Source organism: Vombatus ursinus, unplaced genomic scaffold (genome assembly GCF_900497805.2).
Source record: "Vombatus ursinus unplaced genomic scaffold, bare-nosed wombat genome assembly UNPS02015030.1, whole genome shotgun sequence".
NCBI lineage: Eukaryota > Metazoa > Chordata > Mammalia > Diprotodontia > Vombatidae > Vombatus > Vombatus ursinus.
In genome coordinates, this window is record NW_020954808.1 from 55,822 (window position 1) to 80,361 (window position 24,540).

General features: G+C 52.5%; 1 protein-coding gene across 3 annotated transcripts; it reads right to left on the reverse strand.

Moving 5' to 3' along the window:
- Positions 1-4,080: 4,080 nt before the first annotated feature.
- LOC114031005 (echinoderm microtubule-associated protein-like 2) lies at positions 4,081-24,238 on the reverse strand. 3 transcript variants are annotated; one of them, XM_027845994.1, is made up of 22 exons: positions 24,118-24,238; positions 20,599-20,814; positions 18,379-18,502; positions 17,830-17,937; positions 15,641-15,669; positions 15,397-15,526; positions 14,223-14,372; positions 13,732-13,801; positions 13,409-13,519; positions 13,086-13,181; positions 12,312-12,446; positions 11,558-11,657; positions 10,819-10,973; positions 9,429-9,554; positions 8,482-8,613; positions 7,645-7,712; positions 7,139-7,227; positions 6,956-7,053; positions 5,485-5,572; positions 5,042-5,137; positions 4,570-4,700; positions 4,081-4,449 (listed from the first exon to the last, which is right to left on the reverse strand). In XM_027845994.1, the coding sequence occupies exons 1-22, from the start codon at positions 24,236-24,238 to the stop codon at positions 4,324-4,326; spliced, it is 2,499 nt and encodes an 832-aa protein (XP_027701795.1). In that variant the 3' UTR covers positions 4,081-4,323. The 3 variants fall into 3 exon arrangements, with proteins under 3 accessions (XP_027701795.1, XP_027701796.1, XP_027701797.1); XM_027845995.1 differs by lacking the exons at positions 17,830-17,937; positions 18,379-18,502; positions 20,599-20,814; positions 24,118-24,238 and adding an exon at positions 16,412-16,495 and having other exon boundaries at positions 4,084-4,449; XM_027845996.1 differs by lacking the exons at positions 17,830-17,937; positions 18,379-18,502; positions 20,599-20,814; positions 24,118-24,238 and adding an exon at positions 15,760-15,878 and having other exon boundaries at positions 4,084-4,449.
- Between the last annotated feature and the right edge of the window lie 302 nt (positions 24,239-24,540).

Sequence of the window (24,540 nt, forward strand, 5' to 3'; positions counted from 1 at the left end):
GGGGGCAAGGATAAAGGGAGGGAGAAGAGGGAAAGAGAATGAGATGCCTGACTTCTCAAAGATGCATCTGAGGGCTTCCTCCACTAGGTATAAATGCCAGCTGGGTATGGGGAGTGAGGGTTGGGGCCAGCCTTCATGAAGCCCTTTCAGACCAAGGTAATTCTGGAGCTAGCCTGTAGAGGAGGTGGAGAAGAGAGAGAAGAAGACTCAAAGAGATAGAGATAGACAGAGACAGAAACAAGGGTGGTGGTAGAGACAGAGACAGACAGACCCAGGGACAGAGACCGGAAGACAGACAAAGACAGTGAGACAATGCAACCGAAAGACAGATGGAAAGAGATAAAAGACAGATACACAGAGAAAATGGGAGATCAGAGAGGGCTTTCTGGAAGGGGCTGGACAAGGAAGCACCAGTTTGGCCCAGAGTGGTGAGGATGACTGAGAGGGATAGTAAGATAGAATGGGCCTGGGATGGGGGGCAGCTAGGTGGCACTGCAGTGGATGGAGCGCCGGCTTTGGAGTCAGGAGGACCTGAGTTCAAATTCTGCCACAGACACTTGCTAGCTGTGTGACCCTGGGCAAGTCAATTAATCCTGATTGTCCTCCAAAAAATGGGACTAGGGACTAGTACTCCAAAGGATCCGGTTTTGTGTGACCTTGAAAAATACTGGTTTAGGAGGTCTTCGTTTTCTGCCCTCTACCCTGGGGTGTTGCACTAGGTGATCTCTAAGGGCGTCATGGGTTTAAGACCAGGAAGCCCCCCTCTGCCAACTTGCTGCTTGATTCACAGGCCCTCTCTGGTTTCCTCTTCATCATCTACATAATGGGAATGATTCACCCCTGCCCCCTCTCCCACAATCCCTGGAGGGTTCTTACTTGTGAAGAAAATATTTTGTAAAACTTGAAAGAAGGAGAAATTGGAATCATTCCATGACCCTTAATAGTCACACAGGGTGCCAAAGTAAGCAGGGAGGACTTCCTGGGAAGGTAGGGCAGCACTGAGCTAGCCTCAGAAGGACTGGGAGGGCTAGAAGCAAAGAGGACAAGAAAGAACTGAGGATCAAGGAGACCAGAGTCTGGTCATGAGCTAAATGATCTGAGTTTCCCCTGCATATCTACCCCAGCCCCTGGGAAGGCTGGGACGGATAGTGATCTGAGGATCTTGGAGGCTCCCACTTGTCCTGTAATTCCAGACCCCAGAAGGAAAAAAAACTCTTAGAGCCAGAAACAAATCCCTGCCCCCCTCTCTCTGCCTTAGTTTCCTCCATGGCACTTTCTTTCTTTTTTCATTTTTTATTAATTTATTTTGATTTATCAACAATCACTTCCATAAGCTTTTGAGTTTTAAATTTTTCTCCCTCTCCCTCCCCACCTCCCTACACAAGATGGTGCACAATCTGATATAGGCTCTACATTTACATTCCTATTAAATATATTTTCACATTCGTCATGTTGTAAGAAGAATTAGAACCAATAGAAGGAACCACAAGAAAGAGGGAACAAAACAGAAGGAAAAAAAGAGCAAATAGTATGCTTCGATCTGCATTCAGACTCCATAGTTCTTTCTCTGGGTGTGGATAGCATTTTGCATCATGAGACCGTTGGAGATGTCTTAGATCCTTGCATTGCTGAGAAGGGCTAAGTCTATCAACGTTAGTCAGGGCACAACATGACTGTTACTGTGTACAACATTCTCCTGGTTCTGCTCACTTCACTTAGCATCAGTCCATACAAGTCTTTCCAGGTTTTTCTGAAGTCTACCTGCTCATCATTTCTTATAGCGCAATGGTATTCCATTACATTCATATACCACAACTTGTTCAGCCATTCCCCAATTGATGGGCATTCCCTCAATTTCCAATTCTTGGCTGCTATAAATATTTTTGTACATGTGGGTCCTTTTCCCATTTGTATGATCTCTTTGGGATACAGCCCCAGAAGTGCTATTGCTGGGTCAAAAGGTATGCACATTTTTATAGCCCTTTGGGCATAGTTCCAAGTTGCTCTCCAAAATGGTTGGATCATTTCATAACTCCACCAACAATGTATTAGTGTTCCAATTTTCCCACGTCTTCTCCAACATTTGTAATTTCCCTGTTTTGTCTTGTTGGTGAATCTGATAAGTGTGATGTGGTACTTCAGAGTTGTTTTGATTTGCATTTCTCTGATCAATAGTGATTTAGAGCATTTTTTCATATGACAATAGATGGCTTTAATTTCATCTGAAAACTGCTTGTTCAAATCCTTTGACCATTTATCAATTGGTGAATGACTTGCATTCTTATAAATTTGACTTAGTTCTCTGTATATTTTAGAAATGAGGCCCTTATCAGAGACACTGGTTGTAAAAATTCTTTCCCAGTTTTATGCTGCTCTCCTAATCTTGGTTGCATTGGCTTTGTTTGTACAAAACCTTTTCAATTTAATGTAATCAAAATAATCCATTTTGCATTTCATAATGTTCTCTATCTCCTGTTTGGTCACGGATTCTTCTGTTCTCCATAAATCTGATAGGTAAACTATTCCTTGCTGTCCTAGTTTGCTTATAGTGCCAGCCTTTATATCTAAATCCTGAAACTCATTTTGACTTTATTTTGTTATATGGTGTGAGATTTTGGTCTATGCCTAGTTTCTGCCATACTCTTTTCCAGTTTTCCCAACAGTTTTCGTCAAATAGTGAGTTCTTATCCCAGAAGTTGGGGTCTTTGGGTTTATTAAATACTAGATTACTATAGTCATTGACTGCTGTGTCTTTCATACCCAACCTGTTCCACTGATCCACCACTCTATTTCTTAGCCAGTACCAAGCAGTTTTGATGATTGCTGCTTTATAATACAACTTAAGATCTGGTGCAGCTAGGCATGGCACTTACAATGGGGAGTTTCATAGACTGTTGTAGCTGGATTGAGCCTGGCAAAGCTCCCAGATGGATTAAAGAGTGGCCAGCCCAGGATGCAGTGGATCTGGGTCCTGGTCTGGCCCTTAAACTGGGGGTAAGGACTGTCTTTTGCATCCTTTTGTATGGCACTTAGCACAGTGTCTGGCACATTTGTTTGTGGTTCAGTCATTTCGGTTTCTTGGCAGAGATATTGGAGTGGTTTGTCATTTCCTTCTCTAGCTCATTTTACAGATGAGGAAACTGAGGGAAACAGGGTCAGGTGACTTGTCCAGAGTCACACAGCTAGGAAGTGTCTAAGGCCGGATTAGATCAAAGGTCTTTCTGACTCCATGCCCAGTGCTCTATCCACTGCAGTGCCACCTAGCTGTAGTAGACACTTAATAAATGTTGACGGAATTTATTGAATTTGAATTGAATTCTACAACACAAGGGGGTTGGAATTCTTTCTAGCTCTGTCTTCTTATGCTCTGTCCCTAGAGATGCCCTTATTCCAATCCCCTGGTTTTACAGATGAGGAAACTAAGGCCTGGGGTTGAGAAGTGTGTTGGCCAAGGTCACACAACCAGTCATGTGCAGGGCTCATGTTGGGACTCAGGTTGACTGGTTCTCAGCCCTTTCTTCTCTTTCTAAAGAAGATTCAGGACACTGAATTCTCAGTCTGACCCCAGAATGACCCCTTACAAAGGGACCCAAGTCTTAGGCTGCTGAGATAAAGGGCCAAAACTTTAAGTAGGTATATCAGGACCAGAGGGAGGGATACCTGGAGTGGGGAGAGAGTGGGTAACAGCAGCCCAAGATGAAAATTAGCTCCCTCCTACAGGCAGGAACAAGGCTTCTGGGAGGCCAGGGCCACATGGAGCAGGAGAAACAGATACAGTTCCAGAGATCTACGGTGTCACACAGCACACATTCAATATCACACTCAGTACACAATGATGCTCACAACCCCTCCCCCATGTCTCACACACACACACACACACACACACACACACACACACACAGGCACACATGCTCATACCCACCCCTTTGTGTTGCAACCCTGCACAATATCCCAGAGAAACCCAAACACACTCTTATCTTCTCAGTGTACAGATCTTTATTTCTGGATGATACAAAAGAATGAACTTAAAAAAAAAAACTAAACTAATGTGCCCCTTCTCCCTGAAGCTGTGAGACCTGTCCCCTCCCCCCACCCCTGTCCCCAACCTGGAGAAATATAGAGACCTTTGTCTGCTTGGCTGGCTTTCCCCCATTCACCCACTTATAACTCTCTTTCATATATATATATATATATTATATATATAAATCTCTCTCTACATATAGATTCTCATTTATATATTATATTTCTCTCCTACATAGTCAAAGAATGTCCTAGCCCTCCTCAGGGGCTCTCCTTCCCCAAGGCCCGCGGGACCACAGGGACTCAGACCACCCGCCACTGTAAAACACTGGTGTCCTTGCCGCCAGCTGAAAGAGCAGCCGAATCATCCCACAGGAAGGCCACGTTAGTCACGTGGCTGCTGTGGCCACCGTATTTGTGGCTCGGAGCCTGAGACGGGAGAAGCAGGGGAGGTGAGAAGCGGCGTAGATGCGCTACGTGTCAGCCTCAGTCTTCCCGGCCGTCCCCCTCCCTCCGCCTACCCTCCTCCCTCCAGTCTCCAGCACTCACTCTGGGATGAGAGCAGGGGTAAGCGAACAGGTGCACTTTGCCGAAATCATCCGCTGAAGCCAGCAGCGACCCGTCGTGGGAACGCGCCACAGCGTTGATGTCGGTGCCGTCAACTCCCTCAGACCAGATCCCTTTGGGGAGGGGACCAGCAGAGGGTCACAGCGGTCACAGCGGGAAGGGACCTTGCAGGTCGTCGAGCCCAAAGCAAACGGCTCAGGGGATCTGAGCCCCGGTGTCCTGGCTCCCAACCCAGCCTCCACGAGAGCCCAGGAGGGTCTCTGTCCTTCCTCACTCCACCCCGCCCTCCCCCCACCCCAGACTGAAGGCCAGTTAGGGGCAGGGACTAGCAGAAGAGAAAACCTTCTCGCCCATTCCTCAATCACTCAGACGGTGGGTGTGAAGTGGGGAAGCAGAGATCCCAGGGGGGCCATTCTGCCTCTCCTCCCACCCCAGCCCCTCCCCCCCTTCTCACCAAACACTCCGAATCCCAGGACGCAGGTGGCTGTAGCCCACTCCACATTCCGCACCACGTCGGTGTTAGTGATTTGCTTACAAGTGGCTGGATCCCCTGAAGGCCAGAGGGAAGGATTTAACCTTAGCAAGGGTTATAATGCCCCTGGAAAGCCTCCTTCCTCCACTGGAATGAGGAAGCCAGGGGTTAAGAGCCAGACTGATGAGCCAAGCTAAGCCAAAGAGTACTGGCTTGGAAATAGTGAGACAAGAGAGCCAGGGGCTGCCCACGCTGCCACCACGACCCAGGACTGTTAAAGGGAGAGGCCAGGCTACAGCCGAAGGGTTGCAAATTAACATGCTAATGAGGCTGACAACCAACTGGAAACACGGCTGCTGGAGTCTTGGGTCCTCTTGCCCGACCCCCCCCCCCACTTCCAGAGAAGCCCAGGCTCTGTCACTCACAGTACAAGATCTCATAGTCCCCTGAGTTGGTGACAAAGCAGGAGCTGTCCTCTGCCCAGTCCAGATGTGTTATAAAGCTGGAGTGACCCTGGAAGAGACGAATGAGGGAAGATGGGGGGAGGGAGGTCCGACGATAATGATAATGATAATAATAATAATAGCCAACAGTTAGTTCACAGTTTTTGAAGAGCTCTACATCTCAATCCATCAATAATCATTTCTTCAGTACCTACTGTTTGCCAGGCACCTGGGCTTATAAAGACAAAAGTAACATAATCTCTGCCCTCCAGTGACAAGCCAGCATGGCCAGGTACAGATAGATATCGGACAGATAGAAGTACAGGGCAACTTGGTGGGGAGGGAGGCGTCAGGAATGGCTCCTGAAGGGGCATCTAGAGACCAGACCTGAGTTCAAATCTGGCTTCAGACACATAACATTTATTAACTGTGCAACTCTGGGCGAGTCATTTAACCCCAATTAACTCACCAAGAGAAAAAAAAAAGCGGCTCCTGAAGAAAGGGGTGCTTGACCCGAGCCTGGAAGGAAACTAGGGAGGCTTTGAGGTAGGGGTGAGGAGGGAAGACCTGTTTTATAGCTGATCCTTCCAGCAGGCATATTATTCTGATCCTATAGATGAACATCTCCATGTAGTAGCGGAAACAGCTGAGCTCAGAGCCAGGGAGAACTGGGTTCCAGCACTATCCCTGACACACAGGGCTACGTGACCCCCCGGGGAAGTTACTGAATCTCTCAATAACTAAGAAGCCGAACAAGTGTCCAGGGCAGCTGGGGGCGCCATAGTGCACAGAGCACCTGGCCTGGAGTCAGGAACACTCATCTTCCCGAGTTCAAATCCTGCCTCAGACACTTCCTAGCTGTGTGACCCTGGGCAAGACACTTCACCCTGTTTGCCTCAGTTTCCTCATCTGTAAAATGAGCTGGAGAAGGAAATGGCAAACCACTCCTATATCTCTGCCAAGAAAACCCCAAGTGGAGTCACAGAGAGTTGGACACAACTGAAATTACTAAACAGTAACAAAGGACAGGTGTCTTTCAGGCTGATTTTTCTTACTGGAAGGGATTTTTGTTACCGGGAATAATCCTATGCCCATGCAATCATAGTCCCAGAAAGAAAAAAATGAGGAAACTGAGGCTCAGAGGGGTTCAATGACATGCACAGCTAATCCGTGTCTGAGGCAGGATTTGAATTCAGGTCTTTCTGACTCCCAAGTCCAGTCCTCCAGTCACCATGCCAGGTTGCCTCCTGGGTTAAATGTTAGCAATGGGGATGAGGAAAATGGCTAATAATAATCCTGGAGGGGGGAAAATAGTCAAGATGGGGGACCGTTACCCTAATAGCTGACAACTAGGTAATGTTGCTTAAGTCTTACAATGCCATCCTTGGAAGTCTGGGGGATGATGTAGGAAAGGTCATGGAGATGGGTTTGGGTTGGAGTCTTCTGCACTCACCGAGCATTTCCCCACTCGGCAGACTTTCCGCCCTCCCTCGCTCACGCTGTACACATACACTAGGTTGTCGTGGGAGCCCACCGCCAGGAACGCCCCATCTGTTGAGAACATGAATAGATGGGCCCTTAAGACCTCCCTGGCCCTCCCTAGGCTCCATTCTGCCCAGAACCGGCCCCTCCTTACCTGGGGAAAAGTTGACCACGGAGATCTGCTCGTTACCATCTGTGTGAATGGCCACAAGGTCATGGGTCTCAGTGTCCAGGAGCAGCCACCTGGAAGGGAGGGCCCAAGGCACACTGAGCAGTGCCAGGAAGCCTGGGAGCTTCCCAGGCAGGAAAGCTCCCCCTGACCCCTTCTCAGGGATTGAGGACTCTGAGCCTCAGTTTCCTCAGCTGTAAAAAAGGTTAACAACCACCTACAGACTGGTTATGAGGAAAAGGTATTGGAAACCAGAAGTATCAGAGAAAGGGAAGGTATTTTAATGGCACTCAAGTCCAGAGAGGTTATCGATTTGGTTAATGTAACAGCAATTGAGTATCAGAGCTGTGAGTCAAACACAGGTGCTACCGTAAGGTTTGATGGACTATTTGGGAGTGGAGACCGAAGGCCCCTTGTAAAACAGAAGGCTGTCACCCAATGGTGAATCCATCCTCCCACCTTCCCCCAGGTGACGGCCCTCAGGTCCTTACCTGCCAGTGACTGTACCCACAGCCAGGACAGAACCATTGGGGTGGAAGCCAGCTGAACGGGCAGGATCCTGGCGACCAGGAGAGAAAAGGCAGAGTGGGAGATGCCACCCTCCGGGTCCTTCTAATTCCCCGCCACCTTTCCTTGCCCAGCCGGCTCTTCTCTCTACACTCTGGCTTGGAACCTCTTCCTCCAATGTTCAGAGATCTTCCCTGGCTCCTCATCACCCCCAGGGCCCTGTTTGTGCCTTTCAGGCTAATATTTGGGGCCTTCTTGGTCAGTCTCCAGTATCCCTGTCCAGTTTCATCCCCTTCTAAAAGCCTTATCTCTCCATGCTGGCATCCTCCTCATCCTTCGGGGGCCAGATGGAGTTTCCCTTCTTCTTGACCAGAAAGCCCTCCCTGATCTTCCTATCAACCAATGTTTAGTAAGCCTCTACATGTCCCTGCTCTGTGGGCTCAGGGCCAAGTGAGAAGAACTATAATAGTTTGAAGTAATGTAAAGGATAGGGATGGAGAAAATTTTGGGAGATGGGCCAATCAAAGAGGGCTTCCTGGAAACAAAGGGGACCAGAGCTGGGCGCTGAGGAGTGGGTAGCTGCTAGAAGGAAGAGAAACTCTCCAAGTTCAAAAAATCTGGGAGAGCTTCTTGAAGGAGGTGGGATCACAGAAGGATGGGGGGGCACAGGGCTTGGGCAAGTGAGTCAAAGGGGACTTCCTGAAGTCAGGCACAGGGAGGGAGGGCCTTGCCTTGGGGAGAACCTCAGGAGTAAATCACATTAAGAGTGAGCAAAGGGGATATGGAAGATGGGGTTGGGATGGTATCTTCCTCTGACTCACCTCTATCATCTTGCTCCATATAGGCTGGTGGGAATCTGTACTCCACAAGTGTACCTGCTTGTCCTGGCCACACGTGATGAATTGGCCTTGGCTGGGGTGGGCAGCCAGACCCCACAGCTCCTCAGTGTGGCCCTAGGCAGGGAGTGGGGGATGGAGGGGGAACAGTCACAGAACAGAGAATATCAGAAATGGAAGGGCCATCCTGACTGTTTGGTCCAATGCTCTTATCTTACCAAGAAAGTCATGAGTGAGAGAAGGAAGGTCTACAAAGCACCACAAAGCTCATGACCTCCCTGGTCATGACATTCTATGTCCAAAGTCCTCTGACATTCTATGTCCAAAGGGCCCTCCCAGCTCTGACCTTCACTAAGTTCCCTCACAACTCTAACACTCTGTTCGAAGACCACTTCCAACTCTGACATGCTATGTCCGAAGGTCCCTCTCAGCTCTGATTTCTGGGATCTAATACCCCTTTGAAATCCTTAAGTTTCTGTCCTAGAGACAGCCAGGGAGACTGGGTTTCCATGTTTCAATACCGCCACCTTCTGGCCACTTCCAGTACTGTGAGAACAGAGACTGGAAAGGTCCTCAAAGGCCTCACCGAAGAGAAATTTGCAGCCCAGAAAAGGAAAGTGACTTTCCCTAGCTCACAAAGTAGTAATCCTTAAAGGGAGATTTGACCCCAGGCCTTCTGAATCCAGAGTCAGGGCTCATTCCAAGCAAAGTTACCGGAGGCGCTATTCCTCACAGCGTTGCTCTGAGGCAGGGGATCTAAGGGTGCTCATCCCCTTTGGAAGAGGGGGAAGGTGGGGCCCAGAATTCGAGGTGACCTGCCCCAGTGCCCTAGCTGGGGAGTATCAGAGACTCTCAAAGGGTAATGGGGCTGGGACCCAGGGGAGGCGGGGACGCATGCAGGTTAGACAGGAGGCAGAAGGTAGGGAGCTCACCTGGACCAGGGCAGAGAAGCCTGTGTGGATGGAGCCCCGAAGGATGGAGTTTCGTGTTGTACCCACAAACAGCTCATCTCCCCGGCCTTCTGCCACCGTGCGCACTGGCCCAAGGGCCTCAGGGACCTGGGGAGGCGGCAGGGGAGGGGAGTGGACTGACCAGCAGGGACACACAGGCACACACATGGGGACCAAGGGGGGAATAGGGGCAGCGTTAGGGCTGGGCCTCCCAGACCTCCCGGATCTCCCAAGCCTTCCCTACAGGCCTGGGAGCCAGGAGAGGGAAGGTCCAAGGGAAGGAGTCCAATAAGTGGATCAGGACTGAGAGACATCTTGGAGGACATCTAATCCAACCCTCTCATTGTACGTGTGAGGAAACTGAGGCCCAGAGAGAGAGCAAATGACTTGCCCAAGGTCACAAGGTACCAAGTGGCAGGGCCCAGATTTGAAGCCAGTGACTCTGACTACAAATCCAGTGTTCTTTCCACAGAAAGAACGGGAGGCGCAGCCCAAACAAATAACTGTTTGTTATTATCTACTCTCATTTTCCAAGTGCTTCCACATTTCCAAAGTCACCGTGGTGCTATGCTGTGCAAACATCATGATACCCTTTTTACTGATGAGCAAATTAAGGCTCAGGAGAAGGGTGTATGTGAGGAGTTGTGGAGGAGGCAAAGAAACTGAAGTCACGGATCCTGGACAAGGAGAAGGAGGAAGGGGCAAGGTCTGGGTTTAGACAGCTGTTGGCCGGTAGCAGCTGCAGTGGAGAGCCAGAGAATTAGACAGGAAGGCTGGTCAAGGCAGGAGGTGCTGGGTTCCAGAAGTGGGCGGAGCTAGAAAGGTGTGATGTTAAATACCAAAGGAGGCGGGGCCAGAGCTAGGAAAAGCAGGAGACTGCTCTCGCCCCCCCCCCCGCCCCGACCATTTTAAAAAAATGCAATTAATTTGATATTCAAGTCAAAGATCTAACGATCTTTGATTAAAAGGGACATGGCCTGGAAGGCAGGGCAAAAGAGACCAGGAAAGGCTAGGGATCTGCGAGCTGCAGCTAACATTTCTGTCTAGGGAGAGAAGGAAGGTCTACAAAGCACCACAAAGCTCATGACCTCCCCGGGCTGTGGTCCAGAATCTCGGCAAGACACATGAGTCCTTTCTTTGTCTTCAGGGGACTTCAGAGCTGGAAAGTGAGGCCCCGAGAGGTTTGTCCAAGATCAGCCAGGCAGCAAAGGGCTGAGCTGGGATTTGATGCCAGTTCCCATAGCTCCAACTATGAGGCCACCTCTTAAGGCTGGAGGTTAGAAGGCACCGAGCCCAAGGCTCCGAATGGCCAGGGCCTGGGGCTGCAGCAGAGGGCGGGGCCAAACCGAGCTCCCAGCCTCCTGCCCCTTACCTCAGCCTCCTGCAGTTGGCTGTAGTCCCGGCCCCAGAGCACCACACGCCGGTCTCGGCCGCCCCCGGACACCAGCGTCCCGTCCCGCAGGACGCACAGGCCGAAGACACCGCCCTCGTGGGCCCCTGGCACCGCGTGGCTAATTCGAGGCCCTCCTGCAAGGGAGGCAGAAGGCAATTGCTGGTTCTGCTCTCTCCCACGACCCTCCACCATTCTCCATTCTTCTCCCCCTGGCTGGGGTCTCCACCTCCTGCTAATCCCTCTTCCCCTCCAGAAAACGCCCCCTGACCTCCCAGCACCTCATTGGCAGCTTCTTACAAAATCATAGCTGAGAGGAACTTCTTTTTTTTTTTAGACAATTGGGGTTAAGTGACTTGCTCGGGGTCACACAGCTAGTAAGTGTCTGAGGCCAGATTTGAACTCAGTTCCTCCTCACTCCATGGCTGGTGCTCTATCCACTGGGCCACCTAGTCGCTCCTGAGAGGAACTTCTGAAACCAGAGTCCCCATCCTCCCCTCCATCGTGTAGACAGAGAAACTGAGGTCAAGAGAGGTGAAGAGATACCCCAGGACACACAATAAGTCAATGGGAATAGAATGCAAATGTTCTACATGCACAATTCATATCTTTTCCACTCACTCTGCCTCAGTTTCCTTTTGTGTCATTTGCCTGAAGCTAAATGGGTAGGCTTCCTTGCTGAGGGAGAGAAGGGGGGGACCTCAAGAAGAGTGTCTCTGACCTTTTCCCCAGATATAGATGTTTCCACTGGAATCTCCAGTGACCACGTCGCCACCCTCTGTGAAGGCCACACTCAGCACATACTTGGGCTTCTCATGTTTCTGGGGGAAAGGAGTGGGATAGTCCAGGAGCAAGAAGAAACTTCATAGGAATGGCCCTCTGCCTCACTACACACTCCTAAGCCACCTGTCTAGAAGTTGGGTTTACCTCCTATCTCCATTTCCCCCCTCCCTCTTTCTTCTCAGTCTCCCTTCTCTACTTAGCAATATCCTTGTGGCCATTTCTGATTGGTGCCTCAATGGCTCTCTGGGCCTCTGCTGGTCTGTGCCTTGTAGTTTCTTCCAATTATCTTCCTCTGTTTACTGATGAATACTATGGAGAGACACTGAGACCCCAAAGCCCTTCCCCGAGCCTTCCCCTTTTTCCATCTGTCTCTGTCTCTTTAGCATTCAGGTCTCCGGTTTCTGCTTCCCATCTTCCCATTTCAGGCTCTTTTTCTGTCTCTGCCTCTGAATCCATCTGTGTGTCTGTAACTTTCTCTGAGTATCACATCCCCTTTCCACTTTTTGTTTCCCTTCCATTCCCGTTTAAGGATCTGCCTGCTGTCATGTCTGTTTGTTTCACCATCTCTCCTTGTGGCTAAGTGTCCTTCTGGCTGTATCCTGGTCTCTGCTTCTTCCTGTCTGGGCACTTCTCTTTCCTTTCATGCCTCCTAAAATCCCAGAACTGGAAGGGGCCTTAGAGGCCACCCTCACCTCAAAGATCCCTTGTCTCTTGCTCAGGCTTCCCCCTTCGAGGTTCCAGAAATAGATGTGGGACTTCCCACAAGTAATGATCAAGTTGGGTTCAGTGGGATGGAAGGTGGCTACCAGGACAGCCTCGTTGGAACACTGTGGGGAGGAAAGTGAACAAGACAGATCCACATGTAGGTCAGAAAGTGGGAGCCACAAATGAGACCACTGAGTGCCACCTGCTCAGAAACTGAGACCCAGAGAGGTTAAGTGTCTTTCCTGAAGATCACAGGTCAAGCCATGGTCTGGAAGAAAAAGTCCCAGACTGGGGGCTGGTTATGTGGCTTGGGGCAAGTGGCTTCTCCTCTCTAGGCCTCGGTTTCCCCACCTGAAAAAGTGAACAGGTTGGACCAGTGGTCTCTAAGAATTCTTCCATCTCTAACAATGTGAGCTGGGGTGGGGTTCTTTTTTTTTTTTAGTCCGCTAGAAGGAGCCCCTAGGTGAGTGTTGTGGGGAGAGAGCAATTCTATGATGTCTCCACTGACAAAGAAAGACCCGTGGTCTGGGAGGGAAGAAGTCTGGATTCGAGTTTCACTGATTTGCTGTGTGAGCTATGGCTAGTCCTTTCTTTTCTCTGAGGCTTGAGAGGCAGGAAGGGATGCTGTACTCCAAGGTCCCTCCTCACCCTGCCAGTCTGTGCTCCTAGGGGCCTGGGAGTGATCAGGGAGCACTTGAAGTTGTGAACTCTTCCAATGAATGAGGAAAAAGAATCTCTGGTGTGGGGGAGGGTCTCCTCACCTTGACTTCAGTCACTTTTTGCTCCTTGGCCCAGTGCCACACAGACAGCACATGGTCATTGGATTCATCCACAGCACACAGTAGGTTCCCTCCATTCTGGGTGGGAGAGGAATCGGTCAGCAGAGGCTGCCTCTTCTAAATCAGCATTCCTGACATAGTTAGACTCAGGGGCATTCAACAAAGAGCACAGCAGAAATCATGGGCAGAAGACCGGGGCCAGGCCCCAAGGGAAACATCAAAGAAGGCAGGAGGGGGTGGAAGGGGGGATTCCACGGCAGGCCTATGGAAGGACAAAGGGCTCATTGGAAAGAAATGGAACTTACAGACTTGGAGAAGCCCACACAACAGACGGCTCGGTCAAAAGCACCCAGACCTAGCACGTGCAGAGTAGAGAGGGAGACTGAGTCCCAGACCCTCACGTGGGGAGGCAGTGACTATACAGAAAGACAAGGAGAGAGAAGTGTACTCGAAGTCTTAGTCCAGGCCAGTCCCCTCTTCTTCCACCCACACTTGGGATACAGGATACAGCCTCCCCCAGACTCCAGTCTCTCTTTAAGACACCGCCAGGGACTCTGTGTCCTCCAGCTTCTAACAGCCCTCCTATATCTGGGACCCTACTGCCCAGGAATCTCCAGGCCCTTTTTACCTTGCCCTCTTTGGTGGTCCCAGCCACTTGTCCTGTGGCAATAGTGACCATGTCAGGGTGAACTGCCAGGCTAGGAAAGGGAGGGAAGGAAGACCCAGGTCACAGGGCTCTCCTGATCTGTGGACCTTTAAATTCCACCTCCCTCTCCCTCCCTACTTCCACCTGCCAAAGGGTGGAGCTGAACCTTTCTGAGAGCTTGGAGAGCCCCAGCCTTCTTCCCATTTTATAGAAGAAGGGAAACTGAGGCTCAGAAAAGGGAAAAGATTCTTCACTTGTCCAGGATTACCCAGGGAGTGAGAGGCAGAGCCAGGATTCTTTTAGGTCTCCCAGGCTGCATTCCCGGCCCCGTCCCCCTCATCGGGGCGGGTCTTCCATCCTAGTGACGTCACCACGTCCGGGTAGGCAGAGCAGGGTGGAGAGGAGGGGGAGTGAATGCGCCTCTGGGGGCGGGGTCTCCTGGGACAATGAGGATTCCAAGGGCCCATTCTCACCACTTGATGTCGTCTGTGTGGCCCAGGTAGTGGCGTTGCCTTTGTTCCTCTACGCTGTAAAGGACACCCACGGACGCTACGAAGTACACGATTTCTCCCGTGGGCAGCAGGTAGAGGTTGGCCCGGCAGTCCCGACCCCGGTAACCGTAGCTGGGCCCACTGAGTCAAGGACTCTTTCCTCTAATGTCACATCCAAGAAGGCCCAGGTGGAACTAGCCTCCTCCAGAAGCCTTCTCACATTGCCTCAAGATACAAGGCTCTCTGTGGACCCCCTCTCCTCACCCCCGAGTCCAAAGCTTCCTAGGTTATCCAAGGCCTAGCTGAAACTCACCTCTGCCTGGGAAGTCATGCGGAACTGTCCAAACCCTCACGCCCTCTGCATGTCTAAATCTTTCCCAGTCTCTCTCAGAAAACCCAGCTCAAAGCCATCTCTAAAAAATCTTCCTGGACTTTCCGAGCCTATATATGATTTCTTGCCTACTCTCCCATCACCACCCCATCTTCACACCCTTCAAGGCTCAGGTCCATTCTGCCTCCTTCCAGAAGCCCTCCCAGACAGTCCTCAGGACTCTCTTCTGATACTCATTACCCCTCCCTGTGCTTCAGGACTCCAGTCAATGCTACCAATCTCAAGTACCCACATAATGTTAAAGCTCTAAGATCCTTGGACCCCATGTGGGCCAACCTTCTTTGAGTTCCAGCAAGCGGAGGCGGGAGCATTGAGATCTAAGCCTAGACCTCCTGACTCTCCAGCCTTTCTTCTTGGGAGACTTCAGTGTAGTGCAGTCGTTATCAGACTCAGAACCAGAAAACCTGGGTTTGAATCTTTCCAATGACTCATATTAGCTGTATCACACTGGGCAAGGCACATGATTAGAGATAGAGGCAAGGAGGTGCAGTGGAAAGGGTCTGGACTTGAAATCTCGGGAGAACTGACTTAGAATTTGCCCTTGTCACTTAATGGCTGTGTAATTGTGGTTAAGTCACTCAAGTTCCATTAACTCATCTATAAAGCAGGAATACCACTACCTTAGCACATCTGTCACAGGATTGTTGTGAGGCCTGGATGAAATCTTGTATGTTAAGGTGGGGATTGGGAAGCCAATCTACCCTTACTTAGCTAACCCTTTCTGCCCTCTGTAAGCCCTCCTAATGGAGCCTATGGAAAGGATACACCCAGTCCAACTTGAATCGTCTGGTAGGTAGCTCTGGGTGGGCATCCAGACTGTAAGTGGGTGCCAAGGAGTCGGGGATCAGCATGGACACTGGACGACCCCGAAGAAACATCTTCACAGATCCCTCCTCTGCAGGAGCAGCCAGTTCTAGTCAAGGGGCTGAGGCCCGGGTCTCTTTCTTCCCAGCTTGACATCCTCCCCTGCCCCAGTCTCCACCTCCCACCTCCCCAAATTCCCACTCACCCAGGCTGAAGATAACTTCTTTGGTCTTGCTGTTGGGGAGGGAAAAGGAGTCATTAGAGGATGAGATGGGGGAGGGCCCAAGCTTCCCTCCTGAGGTCTTCCTGTGGTCGGTATCCCACCTTCACATCTCCCAAAAGGTTAATGGGGTGTTGCAGTCATAGATCCTCAGAATACTAGACTCATCAGAGCCTTAGATGTTCTTAATCTTGTATTAAAAGAGTATCTTGAAGGCTTGGAATATGGAATGGCAGGGCTGAAAAAGACCTTAAAAGCCACCTGAGAGCCTTCTACCTGCTAGGGACAGGTGAGGAGAATGTGACCACGGTGTGTCAGCTGGCTAGTAGGGCCTTCAGTGCAAGCTCTCATTTTACATCAGGGGAAATTGAGGCTGAGCAGGAGGGAGGGCAAATGAACTCATTAGGAGGCACAGTGTGGTACTGAAGCTCCTCCTCTTCCAAGTTTAGTGGAGAGTTTGTTTTGAAAGGGGGCGTGGTGCGCAAGAGCGGAAAATTCTAGGGAACGGGGGGCCAGGGAATTGTAGCGGCCACGGTACCCCTCCCCTCCCCACCGGACACAACAGCTCCGGACCCTCAGCCTAGAGCTCCAGAGGGATTAGGGGGAGAGGCGCGTTCCCCTTCCACCGTCTGTACGTGCAAGGAAGAGTTACTAAGGCCGGGGAAGGGCATCCGGAGGAAAGGAGAGCCTGAGGGAGCCGTCTAGAAACAAGGGACACTGGATGACCTCAGCTACTGGGGAGGGGAAGGGTCTCACCCAGGTCCGAAGCTGCTCATGGCGGCGATGGTGGTGGTGGCTGCAGGGGTAAGTGTGGCGGCAGAGGGAGCAGCTTTGGGAGAGGGAGGCGGGGGGGGGGGGAAGGCGGAGCCAGGAACCGGAGCGGCTGCTTCCTGCCCCTGGAGGTCCGGGCTCCACCCTGCCCTGGCCGCAGCCCTCCCTTGGCCGCCTCAAACACCCCGCCCCTCTCCGGGCTTGCACTCTCAGAGAGGTCTCTCTGAGATTCTTAGGAATCTAAAAATCGGCAGGCTCGTGAGGCTACGAACTTGTATCTGAGGACCAGGGTTCAAATTCCCTTTCGGTTGCCAATTACCTGAGTGACCTTGGGCAAGTTACCTCTCCTTTGTGGGTCTCAGGTTCCTGACCTGAGGACAGCTAGGTAACACAGTGGACAGAGTGCGGGGCCTGGAGTCTGCAAGACTCATCTTCCTGAGCTCAGATCCGGTCTCAGACACTTACTAGCTGTGTGACCTTGGGCAAGTCACTTAACCCTGTTACCCTCAGTTTCCTCATCTGTGGGACAAAACCACTCCGATACTTTTGCTGAGAGAACCCCACAGGGGGGTCGTGAAGAGTCGTTGGCCTGGAAGACCCTCTAAGGTCCCTTCCGGTTATAAATCTACTATCCGATTAAGTGCCTACTACGCGCCAGACATTAGGCGCTTTGCCAGATGTGCTAGGCACTGAGGACACAAAGGTAAAAACTGCCCCAGTCTTCGACGAGTTGTATCGGAGGAAATCCCATATTCACGTATAAGTAATTACAAAGTATATACTTAATAAAACAGCTACAGCGATGACTCCTAGGACACAGTCCTTGCCCTGTCCTCAAAGACCTTTGTATTCTAGATGTGACAGAACAGAGGGGTTTGGAGCCGCTCTTTGGACCCGTGATTTCATTCGCGCTCGAGTCCTCCCCGCGTGGAACCTCCCTCCACTGATGCAGGTGGGCCACTAGTCCTTAATGGATTCTCAGAGCCTTAAGGTCGAGGGACGTTGTGGCTCGCCCAAGGTCACATAGCCAGTAGGTGACCGCCAGGTGAACCTCCAACTCTTTCTTTCTAACTCCGTCCACTACTCCAGGACGTGACATGTACACAGATCTATGATAGAGTATTATAATACAATAATGCAGAATACAGAATAGTGTGATGGGAGAATGGCCTCAAGGGAGATGTGAGGAGCTGCGCAGGGGCGGGGCCTGAGAGGAGAAGACAGTGAAAGGCCGGGATGGCCCAGGGAGAGGCACACCTTCGTCTAGGCTTCCGAGCTTCTACTGAGCCCGCTTCCAGGAGCCGGCCTGGCTTTCTCGCATCGTCCTCCCCAACCTCCCGGCTCCCTCTCTGCCCCGCCTCCTCGGCCTTGGCCCCGCCCCCAGCCGAGGCCCCGCCTCCTACCCGTCCTTCTTGGCGCTGCAGTTGCTGCTGGAGGAGGTAGTGCGGCTGCGCTCATCGCGGCGGACAGAGGAGAGGCGTTCCGGGGATGGGCAGCGCCGCCCGCTGTGGCTGGGCACGGGGAGAGAGAGGGGCTGGCTACGGGGGCCTCGCCTCCTCCCCCTCTCCTTCCCTCCTCCCTCGCTCCCCGTGTCCTCGCCTCCTGCCCTTTTCTTCTTCTCTTTCCCCTTGCCCCTCCCCTCCCAGCTTTCTCCCGTGCACTTCTCCCTCCTCTCTTTCCTCCTCCTCCTGCTCTCGCTCCTGCCCCTCCCCCTCCTTGTTCGTCTCCCCTCCCCCCCAGGTTCCCCGATCTGGAACCAGAAGACCACCTAGCCCAACCCCTAATTTTAGAGATGAGGGCACCAAGGTCTCGGAAAGTTAAGTGACCTGAACAAAGTCATCCAGATACTAAGTGCCAAGGCTGGGATTTCTGTAATTCCCCCTCTTTTTGCGTCTCCCTCTGCGCACACTCTCGGAACCTTAGAGTCGGCACGTTCTAGCCTCCATGCTTACCTTCTCCCCGAGGTCGCTTCCTTCTTGGGAGAGGAGGGGGAGGTGGCGTAGCCTCCAGGGCGTCGAGGGGTCGTCACGCCATTTACCAAGGGTCGGGAGGGGAAGCCCTTCAGGAGCTGGCACACTGGAGAGAGAGGAAAAGAAGGTCGTTGGGCCAGAGAATGTCTTGAGAGCTGTCTCACAGGGGCCAACCCTTTCGTTTTATAGATGAGGAGCCAGAAACCCTAGAACCCAACGGCTTGTCCGAATTGATTGACCTATTATTAGGTGGTAGAGCAGAGCTCTGACTCCAAGTTTTCTCATTCCAAACCCCGCTTCTTCCTTTCTGCTGTGTCTAGACGTCTCCCCAGTTAAGCCTGGCCCACCCCATTGACCCTACTTCGACCGCAGTAGCACTGCCCCCGTCCCCAGTCCTATTCTATCCTGCTTTTGATTTTGGTCCTAACATTTCAAGACGCTTTAAGAGTTAGATCTTAAGAGTGTAAGATCTTTGCGTAATTCTAAGAGACAAACTCTAAATGAGGAGAGAAATCAGCTGTAATGAGAATTTGGAGTTCAGGAAACGTGGACTCAGACGCTTAACGAGCCAAGTTATACCCAAGCAACCTCGTCACTTCCCTGAGCCTCAGTTTCCCCTTCTGTGAGACGAAACAATAATACTTGCACTCCCTAGCTAACCTAGGTTTTGTTTAGGGAAATGCTTTGAATTGAAATTATTAATAAGATTCGGTGGCTAAAAATGAATCTGAGGTATTCAAAAAACATTTGTATGAACCAATGCACATTTCATGAGTAGAATCAGGGAAACAATGTTCACAGTGACTATAACAATGTAAACAGATGAACAATTTAGAAACCTGAATTCTGTTTGACAGTTGCCAAGCCTTTTAACCAGCTGTGCCCTATACCTGAAATGTTCTCCTTTTTGCCTTCACCTCTTGGAATTCGTGGCTTCCTTCTGGGCATAAACACCACTTATGCCGAAGACCTTTTCTGGTGTGTTTCTCCCCTTCTCCTCTCCCAAAACTGCAAAGGGGGGAGGGGAGTGCCTGTTCTGCTAAGGTTACTGTGTATTTACTTTGTACGTATATTGGAAATACCTATATATGCACATGCCTTCTTGATAGAATGTAAACTTCTCAAGGGCAGGGGCTGTTTCCCATCTATCTTGGTGTTCTTAGCGAGTGCCTGGCATGGAGTGCTGACTGATTAACTTAAATTAAAATGCTGATTGATTGATTTTAATGACCAAGCTTGGTCCCAGAGAAGAATTGAGAAAGTATACCTCCCTCCCTTCCTTACAGAGATGGAGAGACCATAGCAGCGTAGTGTATGGGGGGGGGGGGGGAATGCTGGACTTGGCATCAGGAAGGCCTGAATTCAAATCCCATCTTAAACACTTCCTGGCTGTGTGACCCTGGCCAAATCCCTTAACCTCTCCGATCCGTCACCTGCAAAATGACACCTACCTCCCAGGGTCATTGTAAGGACCAGGTAGCAATCAGGTATGTTCAGTGTTTTATAAGGAAAGACTCCTTTATAAATGTGAACTATTTTGATATGATATTGCATATACCAGGGCCTCAGAATCAGGAAGACCTGGGATCAAGTCCTGACTTGACAAGCAGAGGCTTTGTGACCCTGGCCAAGTTACTTAACCTCTCAGTCTCCCAGCCTTAGTGCTCGGCATATGTTAGGTGCCTAATAAATGCTTATTGACTGACTTACCGACAACTTAAATCATAAATTGCAGAGCAGATGCTGTTCTGCATTTTTGAGGGGGTTTCCTCAACGGCAAACCTAAAAGGGGGAGGGGGGAACGAATATACTCTCAGACTGGGTTCATGAATTGACTTTGCCGAACTTTCTTTTAAAATCCTGTCGACGAGGAACAGCTGAATTGAGGGGGGGTGGGGTGTTTTCAGAAATGAAGACGATGTGAGGCTTAGCACGCTGCTTGGCACGTAACGGGCGCTCACTAATGCTCATTGACTTGACCTGGCATGTCAAGACAGAAGGGATCGCTAGAAGTGAATGCCTGTTAACGACGCTGTGCCTAAGATCCCGAAAGTAAAAGGTTCCTCCGGTTTCTCCGAGTCTCTCGGGTGCTCGGTGTCTAAGGTTCTAAGGCGCCGAGTTCCCACGCTGCGGTGCCCGGGCAGCCCAACAGGGGAGGATTCGGGTGTTCGGCGGCCTCCGCCCCCGGCCCCGCCCCGGTACCTGTGGCTGCGGGGCCCAAGCGCAGCGGGGCTCGCCCTTTGGGGGCACCGTGGGCGCGGCTCGCCGTCCCTTGCTCCTCGCACACGCGGAGCCGGCGCAGGGCGTCCGCCAGCGCCGCCTTCAGCACGGCCAGCTCGTCCTCCTGCAGCTGCAGCCGCTGCTCCAACGCCGACACGCGGTCGTCCACCTCCATGCCGCTCCCGGACAGGCTGTCATCTAACAGACGGAAGGCAAGCTGGAGAAGGGGGCACCCCGGGCCGAACGGGCGAGCAGTCTCCCCGCCAGGCCCGCGTCGCCTCCTACACGGGGCGGGGGCGCTTCACGGAACCGGCCTTAGCTGGAAGGGACCTCGGCATTCACCTGACCCAACCCCATCCCTTTACAGAATAGGAAACGGAGACCCGGACAGTTAAGTGCCAGAGGCTGGATTTGAACCCAGGTCCTCTGACTTCAGACTCTGCAGTCTGACGGAAATGGGATCGGAGAAAGGAGAGGAGAGGAGAGGAGAGGAGAGGAGAGGAAACTCGGGTTTATCTCTCATTCCTCCTCATTCTCATGCCTACAACCTCTGTGTTCCGTTTGGAGGACACTTGGGCAAGTCGGGACCCTCTCGTGGCCTCGGTTTCCCCTTTTGGGAAACGAGAAGCCCGTTTCAAGTAGGTTGTGTCTAAGGGACCTACAATCACCGACGTTCTAAGCTTTAACATCCCTAAAGCCTCCGATTCCATGTTCTACCCCCCTCCCTCCAATACACACATACGCTCCACCCCAGAGCCAGTTTCAAGGACTGGATTGAGATAGCGCAGGGGCGACCCCTGGCGGCAAATGCGGGGAGTGCCGGCAGAGCGGCGCCAACTGGGAATCCTTAAAGCAAGACTCGGGTCATTCCCTTGACAACCCACTCCCCAATTCTCGGAACCACTTTCCCCTCCCCCCAGGCTATATCTTGTTCGCCCTGCCTCATCCTGAACCCCACCCATCTCATCAGCCACACCTCTCAGTCTTTCCCGGAGTGGGAGAGGCTGAGGACCCTCTCCCCTTTTCCCTATCTCCCAGGTACCAGGAGTCCCCTGCTCCCACTTCTCTGAGTTGGTGGGGGTATAAGGGGGGCACCTGCCATCCTGAGATCCGCTAGCTCCTCCCGCTAGGTCCGGGCACCGCAGTGCCTCCGGCCCCGCCCCCTCCCGCTGCCCGCTGCCCAATCCCCTGCCCGAGCTTCCCTGCCACCCCGCCCCCGCGCCCCGCCCTTGGTCCAAAGCCAGCAGCCTGCAGCGGCCGGGACGAGATGGGGGCAGGAGGGCTCCCTTTAGGAGAGGGAGAAGAGGGTCCCTTTAGGTGGGAGGTGGAGAGGAAGAAGGGGGCGGACCCATACAGGGTCCGCCATCCCATTATTTCTAAGCTTCTCAGGTTCCATCTTCCCCAGATTCTGGTTCTACGAGAAGTGGACGGCAGGGCAGGGGCGTGGGGTCTGCATCTACCTCACCTCACCCCACCCCACCAGGAGAAGGGAGCCAGGCACCCCGGCCCTCCAGCTCTGCTCCTTCCAGCCCATTATGTGGCCCGCCCTCCAGCCGTTTCAAGCGCTCACCCTCTTAACCTGTCAGGAGGAGTACCTGGCATGCATGGGTTCTCCCGGCTACTCTGAGGATTCCCCGAGTGCTTGGCAGTGGAGGCGAGGTGTTATGTGGGAAGGAGAAGCCTCCACAACTGGAGATCTTTCCCTCCCCTCCCTTTTCTCCGTTTCTCTTGTTCCCAAAGAGGGCCCCACCCCAGAAATAGTTGCATCTGGAGGCATGGAGAGAGGATGTCGCATGCCACCCGCCGTCCAGTGCCCGGTAAGGGTGGGGGGAAGCATCCTCTCCTCCAGTCTGAGCGCTCTCTTTACAGGAATCTAGCAGCCCCCAACACACAGTTTTCTCCCCAGCACATCTCACTCACCTAGCCCCAGGCATCCCCAGCTAAAGTCCTTTCCCCACCCCCAGCCCTGCTGGCTTTCTTCCCCATCACCTTTATCTGTCTGCCTGCCCCCATCCTGGTTACCCTCATCTTGCCTGATTTCTCTCAGGCCTCCTCTATCTCTGCTCTCACTCTTTCAGTGTTCTCAACCTACCAGGCCTTCTTCACTTCCCTATGGCAGTTTGTCCCTTTCCCTCTCACTTTGCCTTTGTTACCTCAGTTTCCCCTAGGCCTGTATAGCCCCAAATTCCCCATTGCTGGAGTCCTGCGCTCTCCTCCATCCTCCTGCCCTCCCCAGGTTTCTGGACCACTACTCCCAGCACCAACCCCCAGTCTTCAGCCTTCTACCCTCCCTGTGACTGATCTCTCATTTGTGCCTTAGTTGGCTGCCCCAGACCCTCTAGATCCTCTCTGGTTCTCCCCTCAGTCTCCATCCCCCAGGCTTTTGTCTCCCTCAGTCTGCAGCCCTTCAATCCCGAATCACCCCCACCACCCCATCCTACTCCTTTTCTTTCCTCCATCCATTCCCTCATCCCTCCTATCCCCAGTCTTCTATTCCCCATCAATCATCTCTCAGGTTCCTTGGCCACCCCCTCCCCAGTTCTTCATCTCCCCTGCTCTTTCCCTTCTTTTATGTCCCTCAGTCTCCCTTTGGATCCCTCTGTCCCCACCACTCCCCCATGGTCCAGTCTCTTTCCCATAGCTCTCAGTCCCCACCTTCCTTGTTTCCTGAGTGACCCCCATCCCTCCTCTACCACCATGTTCCCTGAGCAGGGAGGGGATGGAGCTAGAGCCTTATCTCCCCCCGTTCTTCATGCCCCTGACCCTCTGCCCCATTCCTCTGACATTTCTCAATTCTACCCTGCTCTTCTTATCACCCATTCTTCTTATTGCCTCAGTTTTCTCAGTCTCGTTTTCCCCAATTACCAACCCCATAGCCTCCTCCAGTCCATCCTCTGCCCTACTCTTCCTAGGTCTCTGGTGTCCCCTTACTCTCCAACCCGTCTATTGCCTCAGTTTCCCCAGTCCCCTGCTCTCGTCCTTCCCATGTCCCCTATCTTTGCCTCCTCCTGTTACCTGCACAGCTTCCTCTCCCTCCGGACTCCCTCAGCTCTCAGCCCTTCCTCCACCCCCACCCCCCAGGGCTTGGACTCCCTATTGTCCTCCCCAGATCTCTCCCTTCTTGGGCTCAGTTTGTCCCCAAGCTCCCACCACCACCACCTTTGTGTCCGGAGAGAGGGGATATAGCAACTACGGCCCTGCCCTTTCCCCATCGTCCTCAGCCCCTCAATCTCCAGTAACCCCCTTTGTTGCCTCAGTTTATCCCCGAGTTCCCCACCACCATTGTGCCTGCCAGCCCGTGGGGAGGAGTGGTAGGGAAGGAAGGGAGGATGAGGCGGAGCTTTGCTCTGTCTTTCATCTCTATCAGCTCCCTCTTGAACACACACCCTCTTTATTGCCTCAGTTTCCCCCCGGGTTCACTTCCCTCTGTCCCGTGAACGGGAGGGTGGCAATGAAGGGGCAAAGAAGGGATGGAGCTGGGACCCCGACCCGGGGACTGACCGTGGCAGAAGCGAAGCAGAGAGGAGGTGTCGTACAGGCCGGGGGGGCAGGCCGGGCCCGGCTCCCGCTCTCGCTCAGACATCGCTGCGATCCCAGCCCGGGCCCGGCCTCCCGTCGCCATGGCAATCAGATTACCCCCCCCCCCTTCCCGGTGCCCTTCTCCACCCCCTCCTCCTGAAACTACGGGCGACGGCCGGCGGAGACCGGATCGGCGCCCCACACTACCTCAGACCCCGGGCTCTCCCCTCCTCAGCCTCCTGATTGGCTGCCCTCCGGCCAATGGGGCTACGGCAGAGCCAAGGATGCTAAGAGCCCGGGGCTGCCCGGATCCCCGGCACCTTCCCCCTCCCCCACCTCGGGGAACCCCGCCCCCGCAGTCCTCACTGCCTGTCATACTCAGCTCCAACCCTAATATCTTAGCCC

Coding starts and splice junctions, on each gene's coding strand:
- LOC114031005 (XM_027845994.1), bottom strand. CDS start 24,238: ATGGCGACGGGAGGCCGGGCCCGGGCTGGGATCGCAGCGATGTCTGAG. Junction 20,815..24,117: donor TCTGCTTCGCTTCTGCCACG/GTCAGTCCCCGG, acceptor TCCGTCTGTTAG/ATGACAGCCTGTCCGGGAGC. Junction 4,450..4,569: donor ACCCCTGCTCTCATCCCAGA/GTGAGTGCTGGA, acceptor CTCCCGTCTCAG/GCTCCGAGCCACAAATACGG.